Source organism: Porites lutea, chromosome 5 (assembly GCF_958299795.1).
Source record: "Porites lutea chromosome 5, jaPorLute2.1, whole genome shotgun sequence".
NCBI lineage: Eukaryota > Metazoa > Cnidaria > Anthozoa > Scleractinia > Poritidae > Porites > Porites lutea.
In genome coordinates this window covers 11,774,001-11,792,269 of record NC_133205.1, presented here as the reverse complement: position 1 = coordinate 11,792,269, position 18,269 = coordinate 11,774,001, and the positions used below count along the sequence as shown (strand labels likewise).

Below are 18,269 nucleotides of genomic sequence, written 5' to 3'. Positions count from 1 at the left end.
TTCCAAACCTCCTGCCTGAGGCTTCCAGAAAGCATACAACAGGTGTCACCTCCCCAAGGAAACCAAATTGGACTGCTCTTTTCTGAAATTTATCAGTACTACTGTAGGCGGACACTAATCATAACTTGCAACACCCCATACTGAAATCCCACAAGTAAAATGAAACACTGTTGATTAATCACTCACTCTTTACAGTTAAAACAAATGCAATATAACAAAGGTGTTCTTCAATTATGTACAATGTACATTTAGCCATCACAAATATGCAAACTACAGCTCGAGCACGAACAAGTCACCAACAACATTTCTGAATTTTAGCCACATATTGCTCAGCTTGTAATAAGGAGCTTGTTGGAAACAGGGTACATGTGTGCTGCAAATAAATCCATCCTACATATATTTTTTTGCTTGAGTGACAATTTTTAAAGAGGGGGAATCTATCCAGAGAACAAACATGTGTACATGTAACTCTATCCTGTCCACAAACTAACTGTCTTTGTAAAGTGATTTACTACATCCTGGTGTGAGATCTAGGTTTGCAGCTTGGTGCCAGTTTTGATTTGAAGCCATTAAATATAAAAGATGGCAGTTTTCAATATAAGCTTACAAGAACAGCAAAAATAGACAACGCAAATTAAAATTACTCTTATTCAACTTGACTATTAAGTGTGTAAATAATGATCATGATGATGGAGCTTGATGTAGAAAGAAGCAAAAGGTGTACGACTTGGAAGACTTGCGTGTCAAATGCTATTAACTAAAACAATATTTACGCTAAACCACGACGGTGCATACAGTCCATTAAAAATATGACAGGACGAGTTAGCCGCGTATTTTTTCCATTTCCGAGATACACATTCACTTGGTTACCGTAAAAATATCTTAGTGAATATTTTACGGAAAATATTCACGACGGAAGCACATGATGCTGAACTAATAAACGAGCCTTAAATTTTAGTTAACCTTTTTTGCACGCTTATAATTCGCAAGAGATTAAGACATGAATAAGATATTGAATGTATTATCTTGAGCTTACTCTTTCCTTAATCATTTTCCAGATAACACGAGTCATTTCATCGCCGTCCATCTCCACAACAGGACCATCAACTTTGATTTTCTTGGCAAATCCTTGATGGCAAACTGTTAATACGAAAGTTTTAAATGACGTACAGTTAGAACAATTGTTTATTTGTGAGTTAGCATGGAAGACTTCGATCTACCGGCACGTGCTTGGAAAACATCAAGTTACACTATTTTGCCACACTCGCAGTTCGTGAAATAATACTTACAATTCTTCGGTTGCTTCTGAAGTTCAAACGCAGGCAAAGAAGCAAGCGGTCGCAGAATACTGCGTCCTCCAAAAAGCGAAATTCGAGAATATCTTGCAATTGCCGCCATTTCTGGAAGAAGGAAGCTGTCTGCACCAGAGTACTGGAAACTACTCGTGTTTCGTGGACTTTCGTGTCTTCGTACATGACGAGCTACTTCGTAATCTCTTACTTCTCCGAGTTGAGAATGCGCTTGACCTTATCGGAGCGCCTTGTATCGGGGGTTGCGTTTGTCGTCAAAGCTCTGATAATTTCAATTTCCACCATGCTTTCTGCGAGTGTTACCACGGCAAGGAGGCTCCAGCGAGCTTTTTCGAAAGTTTTGTTTCGGTCGTCTTGTGAGGTTTTGAAGCAGTCACAAAATCCTCGTTCGTTTTCAGTCTCCGATGCACGGATGGATCCACAGAAACTGAGAGATGAGTGGGGGAAACCTTCCTTCGAAGTCATGAAAATGACACGCTTACTAGATCATGACAATCATGAGAAAAAAGAGAAATTCCGCAAAATTTTGTCAGAAGACACCCTAATGACTCCAAAATACAACATCACTGTGGACGAAGAAAGGGAGCTGGCGCTTAAACGGTTAAAGAAACTTTGTGATCAAGGTTTTATTTCTGTGTTGGATTTCAAGAACAATCCCTTGTGGATCTTTTCTGCCCACGAATTGGTAGCAGTTGTTGATGCGTCCATGGCCACCAAGATGACCGTTCAGTTCAACCTATTTGGTGGTACTGTTTTTAAATTGGGAACGGAGAGGCATCACGAAAAACTTTTAAAGGTACAGAGTTGCATAAGTTAAATTTACGTCTGTTCATCTTCTTCCTATAATCATTTAGCGACCTAAGCAATCACGGTGGCAACATCAAGGATAACCATTAATCTTAAATGAGAAAAAGTCGCATTTAAAAGCCGTTTAAGACTTTGTTTCATTTATCTTGTTTGACTGAATATTAATGACCAGCGTTCAGTTTGTGTAGTAACTTCTTTCAAGTTCACAGACAAAATTTTCAGCACAATCTTGAATATCACCACTGCACGTTGTTATGATTGTAAAACGTTTGTGCCTGTAAAGTATTGTACGCCTTCCCACTCAGTGATTGCACGAGGACTCCTAAGAAGACCATGTCACACAGACAAGCTGCTGCCTTTAACGGGTTCAAGAGAACTTGTGAAAAATAGAAATTAATTGACTTTTGTGCCGTTGTTCCTAAAATAAACAAAACATTTTCCGTTTGAAATTTTAGTCTCTGCAACTTTAACTGAAATGACAGTAAAGGTGATGATGAGCACCAAAGGTACATTATGCAAAGAAGCAAGGTATTTCAATTTTCAGAAAAATCGCACTACACGTGCATACTAAAAGTTTACAATGCGGAAAATTAATACCAGTGAACTACTTGGAAAAAGGGTGCATGCAAGTAAAGTTCTATTCAACGACTCAGTTTTCGTACAATGTACTAAATGGGGAAGAGGGTTTCTTCCTGAAAGTCGGCAGACTGGAATCAAAAGTGTTAACATTGGATACTTAGGTGCTTAGACCTACTGATCGTAAATGTCGACACACAATCGTTTCTAAGTATTCCAAAGAAAAGTTTTCAGTTACTCAGTCAGGTGTTGATGAAATAAAAAACATTTTTGTCTTGGAAAGGAACAAAAAGGACCGAAGAACTCATAAACTCATGAGAACTGATCAAAAGCTTCCCAGGTCATAACTAATATTTCCATTGTGTGGTCCATGTGGTTTGTAATAACATCGTATTTTTTACGCAGGGGCACACCAAGCCCTAGGATTTCAAATCTCATGGATGACAATTTTTGAATTCCTTACCCGGAGATCATTGGAAACCATTGGTAACAATTTTTTGGTTCGGTGAAAATGCAAGGGAACCCACTTTTATTTCTTTTATGTACAGTTCTAACTTGTTGTTGAACTTAGTTTTAAATTAAAGAACATAAATGTGTGCTATTATTTACAAAAAACTTCAATGTCTATTAATACAGCTGTAGGTCAGAAGAAGATGTGTATGCACTAAGTGTCAAAAACTCCAGACTCCTCTTCCATCCAGCTAAAGAAGTATACTCACTTGAAATGTTCGTTACAGATCTATTGTCTTTTCCTAAAGGGATTCGGTTCGGGCCTCATCAACAGTTTTAACAGTGAAATTAGGGAACTTAAGAACCACGACGAAGTTCATGATGACGAGGTCTGTTGAGTGGGAAAAGACTGGAACGAGAACATCAGTTTCAGCAGGAAAAGGGAAACTTAAGATGCAGTCGGTCGGTAGGTCGACAACGACTGAATGTAAACACAAATGTAAAACGGTGAAGTTCGTTTGCAACAAAGTTTTTCGCAATGGCGTCTTTTAAAACAATGCAAGATCTTATTTTTTTTGCCGTATGTCTAATTTCTTTGACGATGAAGAATTTTTTGTGTTTTCTGACCTTTTCGAGTGGAAAAACACCTGCTTTCTGTACGAAGATTATTCAACTTTCAACCTGAATAAGATGACTGCTTCCAAAGGTCTGTCAGCATTTAGATTTGGGAAAAGGGACCCTCTGATGTGATAGCTGTTTTCCATATAAAGTTTATTTCGTTTGTATTAAAGATAAATGATTTGCCTTACCAGATTGCAGGACGATGTGATTCTACTTTGTTTGGCATGTATATTTTGATCCCCCAGTATAAATGTATCAGGATATGTCACTGGGAAACTATTTTTCAGTTCTTTAATTTTAAGATGGTAAAGAGACGGTACCAGAAAAGATCGTTACTATGAAATCCTAGGGCTTGTAAAGATGCAGAAAATAAAATTAATATTTTATCTAAATGTGATTTGGATATGCGGTGAAAAGATTTGTATGGCAGTGAAACAGCTTTGCAGCAGAATGACTGCAACACAGCAATACAGTAGTGGTGCAAATCCAGAAAGAAGGTAGAAGAACCACTACACAACATTTAGAGGGATGAAATGTGATGCATAGTGTTTTTATTTAATAAATGAAGAATTATACATTCCCCTTGTTCAAAACTTGGAACAAGAGATTTATTATGGATTTAGTTGGCTTCTTTATTATGTGCTTAAATTTTTTCTGGTGCATTGAAACTCTACTTAATGGAAATGTATTTACTTATAAGCTTAGCTAAAGTACAGAAACACAATATGCAATCTTTGGTTATTAACTTTTAAGAATGTGGTGGCTCCTAAAGGAGCCTTTTGTTAAATTTAATGTGTTTTCACAGATGTCTTTGTTGTCATCAGCGTTCGTCATCATCTTCGCTGTCCGTGTCGAATTCTTCTTCCATCTCCTCATCATCTGCATCAATTTCAGGACAGTTGTAGATGGCATCGTCTTCTGTTCCGTCAAGTGCATTGGAGATGCCACAAGTCTTGAAGGATTGCCTCACCATCTCCTTGGGAATATCACTCCAAGCTTGCTTTATCCAGCGAAGGACCAGATTTAGGGAAGGAGCTTTCTTCTTGCCTGCTAGATTAAACTTTCACTGATGGTGGAACAACAAGGTCTCTGGGAGTGCGAACACCCTTGAAGATCACTGAAGGCGGTACTTTCTTCCCATCAGCGGCAATTGCTAGTGTGACACTGAAGCTTCGTTTCTCAGCACCACAGGATTTTATGGGAACTGTTCTGTTGCCACTGAATTCTGAGACCAGGGTGTCCAGTTCCTATTTTTTCCTACTTTTTCCTATTTTTTGAGCATATTCCTATTTTCTCCTATTTTTAAACAAAAACCTCCTATTTTTCCTCTTTTTTAGTTAGTGAAGCCAAAATTGAAAATGGGATTATAGTTGTATTGTGTTTTAAAGTGAGCTTTATCATAAAGCAAGTAGTATGTTGAGTTTGGTGTTCTAATATTAGCAAAAATAATATTAGTTACATTACATTTGCTCTTTCCATGACCTCTATTGCCCATTAGAGTTCTGGTTCTGGTTATAATTATTGTTACTTTTTGTATAATTTTCTAGTGCACCTACATGTACATGTATTGTATGAAATGTTATAGTTCTCATGATTATTGAATAATATTGTACATAGCCCACTGAAACTGCATTTCAGTCTCTGAACACTTCATGATGTAATTATTTTGAAGTCTTGCTCCCTTTTCTGTTCATCTTTGAAACTGAAAAGATGATCAAGTTGCCCTTTAACAACACAGATCAGATAAATCATCCATTTAGCTTCTTGTTTAAAGAACCAATCACCAGCTGGATTCTGTATGCTACACGAAAAGAACAGACTCAAGTTTAGTTTACGGTACTAGCTCTCTTGGTGAGCTCTTGTTCTCAGCTATTCCTAAGCAACTGGCAAAGGATCCAATATTTTGGTTCCGAAACTGTTCTTGCAATCATAGCTAAGCAGAGTGTTATGTTCCTCTTAGAACTTAACCATAACACACTTACAATCTGGTACCAAACAGATCCGTGTCATTTTGCATACACCGCGGAAAGCTTGGTTTGGTACTTAAAACGATGCGGTCTTTTAACTCAATCAATCATATCCTCAACCAGCTACCGATTGTAGATTAATGGAACGAAAGCTTTCCATGGGACTTTTTAGTTCAATATTCTTTAATGACAATGGTAGCGTAAGAAATTTCTATCCTAAGAAATTTCACTTTTTGAAGCTTTTCAAAGATTTGCCGCCAACTTGAAGGGAATTGTCATATGATCACCTTTGAACAACCGCGCTGGACCTGTAGTCAAGAATGTCATTCTGATTACAGCATAACTGAGCCAAAAAACTAACGTTACTGATCTTTGTCACTCCTTCTAAGCCGCGAAAGTTGGTTTAAATCCTGCAAACGTAAAGGCTAAGGACTCGTGGCCTTTATTATAGCCCTGATGGGGAGCAGGGAGGCTATCTATGTCGACGAAAGTACTATTGATTTTCCTGTTTTTCTCCCATTTTTTAATACAAAATTTCCCATTTTCCTATTTTTTTGAGCAACCATGCCACTGGACACCCTGTGAGACTGTTTGCTGCTCCAAATCTTCTGGGAGATGCGGAGCGAGTTTTGTTTTGGTGCGAAGGCTGATGGAATAACGGCCCTTCCATTTCTGGTACCAGCTGAGGGATGCTTTAAACTCAGGATCCTTGCTGAATTCCTTTGCCTTTAGATGTAGCATCAATCCACTAACAGCTAATCCTGTGCAAAATGAAGTGAGAAGGTTACCAAACGATCCAAAGGATAAAAATTTGACATGTCTTGAATTTGTTTTGACATTGTGAAAACTGGCCAATGAGAATCTTTCATACACAATGTTGTCACATGATACTACGATAGTTTTGAGAGTCACACATTCAACTCATATTCACTCTGCAATCAGCTGATTGATTTATTTCGTGATCTTGTTTCTGTTGTTTTAAAATACAAAATCAATGCTCGACAAAAAACTTACCTTGGCTTCTCTGCTCTGTAAACCATTTCCCGTAGTTAACAATTCAGTCTTGTAATAATGAATGGGTCTCAGCTTATAGCCAGGTGTTGTTGATTTATTTTTGGTTCACGTTATGCCGAGTCTACACGTTCAAAGTTTGGGGTCTCGGCTTATAGTCAACTAAATACGGTATAGCATAGCAAATGAAATCTGACAGGAAGCTTTGATTTTCACAGTGCTTTGATAAGTGTACTTGCTGTTCCTATTGTTTGTAGGGTATTGATTCACTTGAAGACGTTGGATGTTTTGGTTTGACAGAGCTTGGTTATGGCAATAATGCAGTCCAAATGGAAACAACAGCCACATATGACAAGGAAACTAAGGAATTCATTGTTAACACTCCAAACCCATTGGCACAGAAATACTGGATCACAAATGGTGCTTGCCATGCACACCACATTATTGTGTTCTCCCAGCTCTACATAGATGGGGTTAATCAAGGTAGCTTTCTACAAAACTTGTTCCTCTCTTCAGCTTCTTTCGTTCCTGCCCTTCTTCCCCATATCCCATAATTCCCCTTTATTTGTCTGCATAAGGTTTGATTTGATTACTGTACTTTCACTTATGGCGGCTACAGCCTCTGTGATTTTGAAAAAAATTAGGGTGGTCCTAAACCTATCCTGTCAAAGTTATTAAACTTTATGGAAAGTTGAAGCTAAAATTCTGAGAAAAAATTGCTTATAACAATTCAGGATATAAACCAAAATTAAAACTATCTGGAAGTCTTATTAAGGTTTTTCTTTTAAAACACTTTATCCTGTTGCTGTGCTCATGTTAAGGGGATGAGCATACACCTTCATACCTTACCATATTTGAGATTGGAGTATATATTATTGTATTTTAAATTAATGATGTTTCAGGTATTCATGGTGTTCTTGTTCCAATTCGAGACAAGAACCTGCAGGTGATGCCTGGAGTTCAGATTCATGACATGGGACACAAAATGGGCTTGAATGGAGTTGACAATGCCAAGTTTACCTTTTCGAATGTTCGTGTTCCAAGAGAAAACCTTTTAAACTTGTATTCTGATGTTGCTGAAGATGGAACCTACTCAACAAGTGTTCAAGGTAGCATTAGAAAGCGTTTTCTCACTGTTGCTGATCAACTCCTCTCTGGTCGCATCTGCATTGCAAGTATGTCACAAGGTACGTTGAAATTTTATTGAAGAACAGGGAAATACAGTGTCGGTTTTCTTGATTTTAATTCTTATCATTGATATTTTAATTATTTTTCTTTTTTCCCCTTTCTCTCTATTTTTTGTTTTTTTTGTGGTAGTGTATTGTTCTTTATACTTGTATTTTGATGTTGTTATTGCAATTACCAAAAAAAAACTCTTATCATTGATAATAGAGAATACATATCAGTATCTGAAAGTGAGAAATTAATGTATTTGAAAAGCTACATGTAGCACTGTATGGGATGAACAAAAATCAAGCAAGTTACTGTTCTGTGATGATGTGAACATAATCATTTTTTCTATACTTGAATGTCAAAACTCCTGCATTTGGGAAAGTTCATTTTTCATTAAGGTGATTCCCTAGTAAAAGAACCTAACATAGATTGTAGATGAAACTTGGTACACTGATGTAACAAGTCAAGAAGATGATAAAAGGGTAATAAAAAGTGGGGGTTACCGTGCTCGTTTTGACATCACAATGCTGACAAATACGGCTATTTTGGACACTTTGACAAAAACCGCCTGCAGCCCAAAACTAGACAAAAAGGAAAGATTTTTTCAATGATGCATGTGGTATCGCACAGAATTTGACTTTAATGTATTGTTTATCTACTTACGTACCAGAAAAATGCCTTGTTAATGCCCTTGTGTTTACTTTACGCTCCAAAGTAGAATTAAATTGGACACGCGCTATTCGACACGTGATAGCTCAATCCGTACAATTTAGTAAAATTGCCGAAAAACTGAACATAGATTTGTGCCAATTTTTTTCTCACTGAAAGGAAGCACTGTCCCTATTAAAATCGTGAAATAAAAAATGGGGGTCACCATACTCGTTTTTGTGGTAGAGCTGCAGAAAGTGCCCACCAAATGCATTTTCCTTGATTTTTGAGAGAGGACAGGGGCAAGTTTCAAAATAGAATGTATGCGAAAGGGGGAAGAAAACATTAAAAAATCCGTTTTTACAGAATTTACATCGAGATATCACATTTAGGACACAATGTGATAAAGAAAGCGTTTAAATGAAAATCAAAGTGAATAAGCACAAATTAAACATGCACTATCAAGGTTCTCTGTGAGGAAGTCGAACTCAGCAACACGCATACTGCTTACGTTATGCTCATTCCCACCACATTGAGTCTCACCTTGGCAAGAAACAACCGTAAGCAAAAATTGCAATAGCGTTTCTCTTCGGTCAGCTTCATTTTAATAATGTTACTTCACATGCTCTTTTTTACGGAGGCCATCTTGTTATGCGCAGTAAGAGATGCGCAGTGCAAAACCAGGGAATCACCTTAAATTAAACAATTTCAGAGAGGTCAGAAAGTTCACTAAGGAATTATCATCTTGTTGTTTTAAAGAGATATTTAAGAAGGTACAGAGTGAAATAAGGAAGTTTGCACAGTTTTGTCTAGTATGCAAATTGAACCACAGGCTCACAACAGCCTCCTCAAAGCCAAATTATAGAGATCTGTATGGGAATTTATTGTAAGTTTGATAAAACAGTTAAATTGTACGTACCTCATAAAGAGATATCTCTGTCTTGTTTTCTGTCTTTTTTCTGCCGTACAAACATCATTTTAGCAAGTTTTGCAGTTCTGGTTACTCACCTACTAAAAAGAAGGCAAGGAAAAACTCCACTGTCCTACACTTCCCAAAATAAAGGTCCAAAAATCACCTTTGGTTGACTCCAGTCACTTCAAGTATTCAACGAACATTCTTCTTCCTAGAGAAACATCCATTTCAGTTCCAAACATTGAGCTGTGGCCTCAAAAAGACAAGAAAATAGTATAACAAGAAAGTTTGAACTTGGCTCTTCACTGCTGTTTGTTTTTGGACCTTTTGTCACATCTATAAGCTTTCTTTTACTTTTTCACATTTGCATTTTCCTCATGTATATTTTATTTTCAATTTTACCACACTGATTTCAACCTTTGAAGGTAATAGTTACAGGCTGCTGAAAACTTGGTTTTTGCATTTTTTCCTTTTCAGTCTTTACTTTTTTCTTATTAGTTAGTGTGACATGAAAGTACTCAAGTAAATGATTAATTTGCTAGTGTTTTGAGTTAGAAGGCTGACTCATTTTCACATTTGTTTCACTGAGCGTAAAATGTAGTATCTTTCATTCTTTCACCACACATCAACATTGCAGTATGCATGACGTTTGTCAAATATGAACCTAGTATATGGCCTTGCTGTCCATGAGTTCTCTGTAGCTCAAGTGGATGGAGTGCCTGTCCAGTATTTGGGAGGTCATAGGTTCAAATCCTGTCGGGGACTCAGATTTTTTCTTTGTCCCACGCTTGTGACATGCTGATTAATTCATTTTCACATTTGTCTTAGCGAGCTTAAAATTTACCATCTTTCATTCTTTCAAAAAGGCTGACTGATGATAATTTCACTGATATGCCACTAAAGAACAGGATCAGGAAGTTCTTTACTAGCATCATTTCTGCTTAGTTATGCTAATGTTTTAGCTTATGCTTTATCTTGTTTGTGTTGATTCTAAGGGAACAAAAAGTTTATTATAATAATTATTAATCAACACACTTTTTTTGCAGGTGCAGCTAAAGCTTGTCTTGCCATTGCTATCCGTTACTCAGCAACTCGTCTGACTGTAGGACCGGATGGGAAATCTGACACTCCTATTCTAAATTACCAGCTCCAGCAGCAAGCTCTTATGCCTCTATTAGCAGCTACATATGCCATTGACTTTGCTCTACAATATGTCAAAGATCGTTGGGCATTTCAGGTGCGATGCGATGTAGCTTTCATTAACAATTATTGACCATCATTGAATTAGGCAGTTTGGATCAAACAGCTGAAGAGTTAAGCTCACTTCACTGCATTGCATATGTATTAATTGTAACATTATCAATCTCATGTCCTTTTTGCAGTTATTATTATTATTCTTTTGTTTTCCATCTTTCGCGATTGCTTTAATACAACTGGGGCATTAATAATACTTAACTATCCTATCTAAATAATTGAAATGGAACATAACAAGGATAAGAACCTCAGTTGGCTGGGAGCATGCCCAAGGATTTGAGCTCAGGACCACATACTGAGAACAAATCCAAATAGTGGTCAGGGCGAAGCCTCAAGATTACAAGTCCAGTGCTCCAACCAAGCTTGGCCATGCTCCCTCCACTGATGGGAGTTTTTCGTGTGTAAATCTCTTAGGTCTGACAGAAGTAGCAAGAAACACCAGAAAGGTGTCATTTCTGCCCATCTGATGCTCAAAGCATGTTTTTCAGCTGATTCTTAACAGTGTTAGTAACAGACGTCCAATTTTGTTACAGGAAAAAGATGGGTCTGAGCATGCTGATGTGGTGACAATGTGTTGTGTGATCAAAGCCATTTCTGGTTGGCATGTAGCAGAGACAGCTGCTGTTTGTCGCGAGAGATGCGGTGGACAAGGCTACCTATCTTGTAACAAATTTGGCAGTGGCATTGCTGGTTCACACTCATCAATGACAGCAGAAGGTGACAACTCAGTCTTAATGCAGAAGGTTGCATCAGAAAGGTTAATGGTTCTCAAGCCAACTATGTTTCAAGTTGCAGCAACCTATGTACCAAGTTTTGTAAACCGGATGTTCAGTTGGGCAGACCTTAGCAACCAAAAGTATCTTCATAGCCTGCTGGAGTCACGTGAGAAAGAGCTTTTTATGGCTCTCGGGATGAAAATGATGAGGGCAGGGAAAAAAGGAAGGTTTGATACTTGGATGTATAAAGAACAAGACCTTGTCCAGGCAGCTGCGCAGGCTTATGGAGAGAGGCTTATCAGTGAATGCTTTGGAAAAACCCTTGATAGAGCTGATCCTGAACTGCAGCCAGTCCTTAAAAAGCTTCATCATCTGTATCAGATAAATGTGATCAAAAAGGATCTGGGTTACTTTACTACCTCAGGTTTGATGTCCACGGGAACTGGTGCTAAAGTTGGAAAGGCAGCAGCTGATTTGTGTAAGGAAGTTGCACCGCAGGCTCTTGCACTCTGTGATGCCTTTGGTATCACTGATGAAATGCTTAATGCTCCAATTGCGAGGGATTGGATAAAGTATAATTCTGTTGATAACAAAGGCGAAGTTGAAGGTGTAGAGTTTTAAGTTCATAAGTTGAAAGGTTTTTAAATAACTTTGCAAACAAATATATCATCCCCGGGTAACATGATTGAACAATGGTATTTTTCAGGTGGAATGAAAAGATTTGACATTAAGTGATCGATTGACATTATGGGACATATAAAGTTCAAAAAGAAAGTACATGTCACAGTCAGATTTAGTAACGTGTCAAATTTCTTTTCAAGGTGTCCTTTCTTTCAATCACAAACCACGTACTTTGTAAAACATTCGTTTCACCATTTGTACATGGCATATACCTGAATCCGAAAGAACACGTTACGTCGTTTCTTACTTTTCTTTATTTATTTATTACAATTTATGGTTTACATTAATAAAGAAGAAGAAATAAATGTACAAAAGCCAAGGAATGAAATGCAATAGAGTCCTCGACTCCTTGTTAAACCTTTTCTCCACTAATAATAAACTATTCTTAAAAAACGACTCATTTAATAGCTACAATTTGACTCTAAAAATGTTACAAATATTCATCAGTAAATTATCAATAAATAATACTAATAGAACAATAGTAGGAATAGATTAACCTTGCACACAAAATAATTAAAGACTGTTCTAATCCATAAAAAATTTCTTATCTCCTGCTCAAAAAGAATTTACACTTGTAGTCCTACGGACGTGTTCTGGCAGGGAGTTCCATGTGTCAACAACCCTATGGAAATGACTGTATTTTAGGATGTTCGTTCTTGTATATCTCTTCCTAAGAGCTGAATCATCATAATGTGTAAAAGAATAGTGTTTAGTTTCCATATAAAAATCCACATAAGGTTGGACATCAATGTCAATTATACTATGGAGAGCCTTATATAAAAAGTAACATCCGCTGACAAACGTCGATTTTCAAGTGATAGCAAATTTAATTTCTTTTAGCGGCCAGCATAGCAGTCTTCAGTCTTAAGGATAAATTTAGGTGCCCTTCTCTTTACTTTCTCCAGCTTTTCAATATTCTTTTTGGTATGAGGGGACCATATCGAGAAGCAGTATTCTAAATTTGATCTTACTAGTGCACACTAAAGAGTTCGTAATGTCTTGTGGGTCATCCAAACCGCTGCAAAATTTTCATCTTTATCTAATACAGCTGTAGTGGTAATTTTGCAAATCCTTGTTGATGGCGACGTATTTTATGCTCAAACTTGGGAGCCTTGGGAGGTATTGACCCTGAAAAACCCCATAGAGCCACCTTATAATCGTCAGCGGGATTGATCAATTTAATCATAAAAAAGCGAAGAAGAATTTAGTTCTGGTTGTCGCAGTCAAACGATTGATGCCATCGCGAAAATGACCTAACGTTCTGTCTCAGAAAGAACATGTTTAAGGCTATAGCAGAAAAAGAACTTTAAGCGGCGCCGGACTAATCTTATAATCATTATACCAGGCTCTTTGACGGCTTACTGCTTGAAAACAGTGGTGTAGATCACTATCATTTTTAAAACGTTATTAGCTTGAGTAATACATGAATTTGAACATTTTGTTTCGTCAACCTCACCATATGGTTTAAGGTTTGACTCGAGACTATACTTGTTGCACAATTTCATAAAATTTTAGCACTGTTTACGTTGGTGCCAAGGAATTCTGAAAAAAAGGAGAACTTTTGCTGCGAGCGCCATTTATTTGTTGCTTGTGCTTATCAATATACCTGTGTCACGCATGTCTACATGTACTTTTCTTTTGCTTGTGATTGCATTTAGATTAACTGTTTCATCGTCTTTTTACTTTTTCAAAGAAGTACATACGCTCTCGAGCTAAAATGGTCATCCCCTACTCGGCACGGTATTTTTACTTCGAAGATCAATGGCAAAAACAACTTGACCACGGTGTTTGACAATATTACTCTAGACTCGAGTTTTTAACTTACTTCGTATAAAACGGTTTTTACAGTGGGGAGAGGGGAAGTCGTACGTGTATGCAGAGGTGAGGGAGAATGAGTGCGAGTTGTTCTCTTTTACTAAGGGAATGGTGATTAATTACTAGCGGGGGAGGGCCGGTAAAATATGGAAAATGATGACCCAAAAATTTTGGCCCCTTCTCAAATTCGGGCCCAAAAAATCTCAGCTATCGAGTGTCCATTCGAAATGAAGGGATTACGTGTTCTCGCCAACTTGATAATATAGTTGGAAGCTTTGCATTATGGGATATATGATTTATCCTCCTTTTGCCCTCCCCAAACCATTGGCCCAAAAAATTATGAGCCCCCCCCACCTCACCCGCTCCTTGAAATAGTTTTATTTCCTGGATTGGTCAACTAATTCAGTCATAGGAATCAATCTAGACACAAGAGTGTTCAATAAACTCCAAAAAAAAAAATCCACGTGAGATACAGATCACATGAGCCATTCATAGAAGGGCTAAATAACGGCAAATTACTTAATTGCATGAACCGGCCTGTGCATATTCTTTATATCAAAAACGCTGTTCTTCCGATTCATTTACAAGAGCTACCAATAAATATATTGAATTTGTCCAGGCTTTGGCTCGTTTGTTTTACCATAATGTGATCAGCAAAAATAAATAAGAAAAGTTGAAAATTATTCTTTAAAATTGCATAATCAGTTCATCAGACTAAATACAGGATCAAAAATGCTGGAAACTTAATCGTTAATATACATCTAAATATTTTGACTTCGAAACGTTTTCAGTAAGCCGCCGAATAATTCTATTATCATGAATTTGAATGATTCCACCTTGTCGCCTGACTGTTGTCATGAAAATGCACAATTATCCTTTTAGCCGTGGGAACAGTAGCCTACGTGCAGACGATAACTAAACTCTGATTAGGAGTTAACCAGAGTTTAATTTCGTCTGGGCGCAGGCTGTGGGAACAGTCGACATTACAAAAAAAAAACTAAAAAAACAACCATTGGTGTTTCACCTCTAGTTTGGTCACCTATTAGAAAATCGAGGGTTAAAGCTTTGATAAAACTAAGAATACTTATGAACATCTGCTAGGAAATAATTAAAAACTACGAACAACTTTCGAGCACTGTTTCGACATTTCAAGCGCTTTCAAAAATTTTAAGCACTATTTGAGCACTTTTTGGCGCATTTTCAAGCGCAATCGGGACATGCCTTGCCCTGTCACGTTTGTCACACACACGCGTTTTGCCGTCCTCTTCTTTCTGTCGTCCTGTTGTGTAAAATCACCTCGACGGCTACAACCCTGCTCTGTTTTGGGTTCTATCGGTGTCGTGTTAATGTCTTGCAAAGTTAATCTCCACGCTTAGACAAGTACGATCCGTAGTGCGGAATTCAATGTGTCTATAAATTGTCGCTGTTTTTGAACTGTTTTATGATGAATTTAAAGTTAAAAAATAATGCACAAAGACGTTTCAGTGTCTTTGTTGAGTTTACCTATTCCACCCTAACATCAAACAGAAACATTTAGCCAATTTCATGCTCAACGTAATTGACCCATGCCTTACACATCTTTAACTGCACATCTTTAATCAGTACACGACACTGTTATGCTCTTTTGAAAAAAAAAACGAGTAGTATAGAGAACTCTTTTTCCTCCGTTTGTATTGTTACTCACCACCAGTAACCTCATTTAATCTTAAGGAACTTCTCTTTTTGCAAAAGTTATGGAGATCTCGTAAGTGTTACAACAACAACAACAACAACAACAACAACAATGTATTTATTTAAAGAAATATAAAGTTTACAATACTTTATGTCCTGCAAAGAGCTATAATAGTTATAATGCTAATCTAGGCAGGACAAGACTTCAAACAAAGACGTTATTAAATTACATAAGAAAAAAGAAAAGAAAAGAAATACAAAAACATATAGAAAGAAATACCTTACATACAAATTCAAGTACAGGGGATTTTTTTATTTGAAAAAGAATAAAATTACAACTTGAGGTATATACAACACATCAGGTTAACGTCACAATATATTCTATTAAATAATTAACATTCAAATAATTATCTTCATTGCCTATCGTCAGTAGTGATTTAATTTTTTACGAAATATAGATATGCTGAGACTCTTAACAGAAAGTGGAATAGAATTCCAAATAGACACACCAATTCTAGTAAAGATTTTTTCATTTTTTCAGTTCTCGAGAATTTGACAGAGAAACATTCTTGTATAGTATAATGATGTTTTGTATTGATTTTCCAAAACTTATCGAGAAGACTTTTAGGAGCTGTCTTAGCATGAACGTCATACATTAAACGGCTTAACTGTTAAAAGAACAAAGACTGCAAAGGAAAGCAGTTTGATTCAATAAAAAAGGGATTGCATGGTCTCTGGGTTTAGAAAAATAAATCAAACGCAGTGCACGTTTTTGCAGAACAAGTATCTTATTGAGGTAGGTCTGTGGACAGTTGCCCAATGCACAGATACCATAATTTAAATAAGGAGCAGTAAGTGCATGATATAAAATCAAAAGAGGATGCCGTGGAATGTAATGCCTCATTTTAGCAATTATTCCAACCGATCTACTAATTTTGTGACAGATAAAGTCAATATGATGCTTCCACGATAGTTCAGAATCAATCATTATACCCAAATATTTAACAAAGGGGCCTTCATCTCTAGAATTACTCGAGTATTTAAGACTCATTTAAAGTTGGATTAAAAATCTTAATTTGGGGAACGAAAGGTATTCTTTTTTGGCGCGGACGAAAAATGACATAATTAGACTTTTTGACTTTGAGCGTTTGTTTGTTAGCACAGGAGCCTGGTTTGATTTAATTTTCTAAACCCAGAGACCATGCAATCCCTTTTTTATTGAATAAAACTGTAATCAGCTCCTGGTTAGCATTAAGCCATTCACTTACTTTCTCAAGCTCATTGCTGACAGTTAGTTCAAGAGTACGTAAGTTGTCATTTGCATAGGTTAGACTTGTATCGTCTGCGAACAGATAAAAAGTAAATTCCTTGGAAGATTTATGGATGTCATTAATATATAACAAAAATAGCAAGGGTCCAAGTACAGAGCCTGTTCACTCCACATACGATCGTTTCAGTTTCAGATATGCATTTGTCTATTTCAATCGACTGTCGGCGATCTGAAAGATATGATCTAAACCAAGAATTTAAAACTCCTCTTATTCCATAGTGTTCAAGTTTTGTCAAAAGAATCTCATGGTTAACAGTATCAACTGTTTTCTTAAGATCTATAAAAATTCCACGTGAGTACTTTCTATTGTCCATATTAGAATGTATGGTGTTCACAGTATCAAGAATCGCGTGCTGGGTACTATTTTTATTGCGAAAGCCATATTGTAAATCATAAACAATATCATTCTTGTCGATAAACGTTATCAGACTACGATATAAAAGTTTCTCAAATAAACGATTATAAATTGATAACAAAGGAATTGGCCGATAGTTTTCAGGTAACGTCTCGTCTTCACCCTCATACACTGGAATTACTTTTGCATATTTAAGTTTTGCAGGGTAAACCCCAGTTAGTAATTTCGGTTAATGGTATGGATATGACTGATTTAGCAAGTTTTAACAGTTTAACAGGGGTAGAATTAAGCCCCAGATCAAGATAATCAGAAAAAGTAGTGTTAACTTCAGGAATATCGGTTGCAAGTTGATGCCCTATTGATGAGAAGTATTTGAGAGTGTGTTACCAATCGTTTTAGGATCATCTGATAAAACGCCATGCCCGTTAGAACGAATGAAGTTAATTCTTTTCGATTTTTTCCTTTTCTTCGCATTTCCCAATATTTCGTTAATACTTTTCCATGTCGATCGTGTATTTTTTATGTTAGAGTCGAAAAACCTTTGGTAGTGACGTTGTTTACTCAATCGAATAAGGGTTGTTAGTTTGATTCAAAGAACAATTTATTCTTCACTTTTATAGATTTTCTTTAGTCCAGCAGTTAGCCAAGGTTTAGTTAACATTTTTAGTTTTCTCACTGAAGCATCCCTGAGCGGTGCATGTTTATTAACTACAAGATTTATGGTTTTATAAAGGTGAGAGAACGACTTGTTCTCGTCGCAATTAACTTAGGGACCGGTCATTATTTATGTGGGGGGTTGAGGGGGGGGGGGGATTTTTTTTGTTTTAGCATGAAAGAAAAAACGTGACCCACCCCTTTAAGCCCATTAGTTAATTCTTGACCCAACCCATATAACTTTATATGAGAGGTGACCCACCCCCAACCCCCTTCAATCTATACCTCTATAAGGAGTTCCTGTTCACTGAACGAAA

At 36.9% G+C, this 18,269-nt stretch overlaps 2 protein-coding genes across 2 annotated transcripts in view; one reads left to right on the top strand and one right to left on the bottom strand.

Moving 5' to 3' along the window:
- The window catches only part of LOC140936248 (uncharacterized), a 47,314-nt gene extending 45,865 nt beyond the window's left edge, over nt 1–1,449 (bottom strand). The window contains exons 1-2 of the mRNA XM_073385683.1: nt 1,290–1,449; nt 1,037–1,140 (exon numbers count right to left, since the gene is read on the bottom strand). Of these exons, the coding sequence (XP_073241784.1) occupies nt 1,037–1,140; nt 1,290–1,398 (213 nt within the window). The 5' untranslated portion in view covers nt 1,399–1,449. The remainder of the gene's footprint in view (nt 1–1,036; nt 1,141–1,289) is intronic.
- A 9-nt stretch (nt 1,450–1,458) lies between these two features.
- LOC140936247 (uncharacterized) lies at nt 1,459–12,460 on the top strand. The gene is made up of 5 exons (XM_073385682.1): nt 1,459–2,106; nt 7,000–7,225; nt 7,645–7,929; nt 10,523–10,713; nt 11,264–12,460. Exons 1-5 carry the CDS (start codon nt 1,474–1,476, stop codon nt 12,065–12,067), a joined length of 2,139 nt encoding a protein of 712 aa, XP_073241783.1. The 5' UTR covers nt 1,459–1,473; the 3' UTR covers nt 12,068–12,460.
- Nucleotides 12,461–18,269: the final 5,809 nt, after the last annotated feature.

Excerpts from the sequence above, each read along its gene's own strand:
- LOC140936247 (XM_073385682.1), top strand. The coding sequence starts at position 1,474 with ATGACGAGCTACTTCGTAATCTCTTACTTCTCCGAGTTGAGAATGCGC. Across the intron at positions 2,107-6,999 it reads ATCACGAAAAACTTTTAAAG|GGTATTGATTCACTTGAAGA; the intron begins GTACAGAGTTGC and ends TATTGTTTGTAG. Across the intron at positions 7,226-7,644 it reads CATAGATGGGGTTAATCAAG|GTATTCATGGTGTTCTTGTT; the intron begins GTAGCTTTCTAC and ends ATGATGTTTCAG.